The 1891-nt window shown below is 36.3% G+C and overlaps 1 protein-coding gene across 1 annotated transcript in view; it reads left to right on the top strand.

The window, feature by feature from the left end:
* The window catches only part of LOC111086685, a 47370-nt gene that overhangs the window by 5753 nt on the left and 39726 nt on the right, over positions 1–1891 (top strand). The window contains exon 2 of the mRNA XM_022390509.1: positions 153–209. Within this exon, the coding sequence (XP_022246217.1) occupies positions 168–209 (42 nt within the window). The 5' untranslated portion in view covers positions 153–167. The remainder of the gene's footprint in view (positions 1–152; positions 210–1891) is intronic.

Below are 1891 nucleotides of genomic sequence, written 5' to 3'. Positions count from 1 at the left end.
CATTTTTGTAAAGGACTAAATTGGCTAATGCATTTTGTGTTATTTTAGTATTAGAAAATCTCTAAAGTAGTAACAAGGCATGCATACAATTTGTTTTGTAATATATCATATATAACGTGCTGATTTTAAGTTGTTTTTTTTATTTCCAGAAGAAGTCTATCTGAAATATGTGGGCCCATATAGGATTTATATTGTTACTATGTTGGCAGGTATGTATCACTTCACATTTAATTGAGATAGTTGAATTCAATCTTCAGTAACCAACCTTTCTAATAGTGCCTCAGGTATTAATGAGGAACATAGCATGTACCTAATGTTACCTCAGGTGGGGATGAGGAATATAACGTGTATCTAGTGGTATCTCAAGTGATGGTGAGGAATATAGCATGTACTTAATGGTACCTCAGGTATTAATGAGGAATATAGCATGTACTTAATGGTATCTCAGGTGGGGATGAGGAATATAACGTGTATCTAGTGGTACCTCAAGTGGTTATGAGGAATATAGCATGTACTTAATGGTACCTCAGGTTTTAATGAGGAATATGGCATGTACCTAATGGTATCTCAAGTGGTTATGAGGAATATAACGTGTATCTAGTGGTATCTCAAGTGATGGTGAGGAATATAGCATGTACCTAATGGTACCTCAGGTTTTAATGAGGAAGATAGCATGTACCTAATGGTACCTCAAGTGGTTATGAGGAATATAACGTGTATCACGAAATATTGTTTTTATGTTTCCTGTATGTGATGAAAAAAGTTTTTTTTAAAACAATTATCTTTTAATTTGTAATCAATAAAATAAAATAAACTTATATTTTCGTGTTGTTGTTTTTATGTACACACCTTTTGCTACCATTTTTCAAGTAATACGATATCCTAGCAACACCCAAAGCTGTTATTTGTATTAAAGAGATATTCATTTTATAAACACCTGTAACTTAATTCAACTGGTAAGTTATGCAAAATTTATTGTGTGTTTTTTGTTCACCAGTTTATTTTCACTGTTATAGATATGTTTCAAGTGATACCACTTCTTTGCAATAATCTTCGATAATATTAACCAAACATAGTTTGTGGTGGTGAATGTAATATGTTTTATGCTATTTATGCTGTCCTTTCTTCTTGCTAAATACCAGACGTTGATTATGGTTTCCTCTTTTGTTGCTAACTAAGAGACCTTCATTACGATGTCCTCCCTTTTTGCTAAATAAAAGACATCAATATGACCCCCCCTCCCCGTCTTCCTGCTAAACACCAAAGCTAACTATAATGTTCTTTTTTCTCGCTAAACACCAGATGTCCATTATGATATCCTCTTTTCTAGCTAAGCACCAAGTGTCCATTATAATATCCTCTTTTTTCGCTAACCACCAGGTGTCCATTATCATATCCTCGTTTCTCGCTAAGCACCAGGTGTCCATTATCATGTCCTATTTTCTCGCTAAGCACCAAGTGTCCATTATCATATCCTCTTTCCTCGCTAAGCACCAGGTGTCCACTATCATATCCTCTTTCCTCGCTAAGCACCAGGTATCCATTATCATATCCTCTTTTCTCGCTAAGCACCAGGTGTCCATTATCATATCCTCTTTCCTAGCTAAGCAACAGGTGTCCATTATCATACCCTCTTTCCTCGCTAAGCACCAGGTATCCATTATCATATCCTCTTTTCTCGCTAAGCACCAGGTGTCCATTATCATATCCTCTTTCCTCGCTAAGCACCAGGTGTCCATTATCATACCCTCTTTCTCGCTAAGCACCAGGTGTCCATTATCATATCCTCTTTCCTCGCTAAGCACCAGGTGTCCATTATCATATCCTCTTTCCTCACTAAGCACCAGGTGTCCATTATCATATCCTCTTTCCTCACTAAGCACCAGGTGTC

The sequence above is a fragment of the Limulus polyphemus genome, unplaced genomic scaffold, assembly GCF_000517525.1.
Source record: "Limulus polyphemus unplaced genomic scaffold, Limulus_polyphemus-2.1.2 Scaffold1323, whole genome shotgun sequence".
Taxonomy (NCBI): domain Eukaryota; kingdom Metazoa; phylum Arthropoda; class Merostomata; order Xiphosura; family Limulidae; genus Limulus; species Limulus polyphemus.
This window is presented reverse-complemented; position numbering and strand designations above follow the sequence as displayed.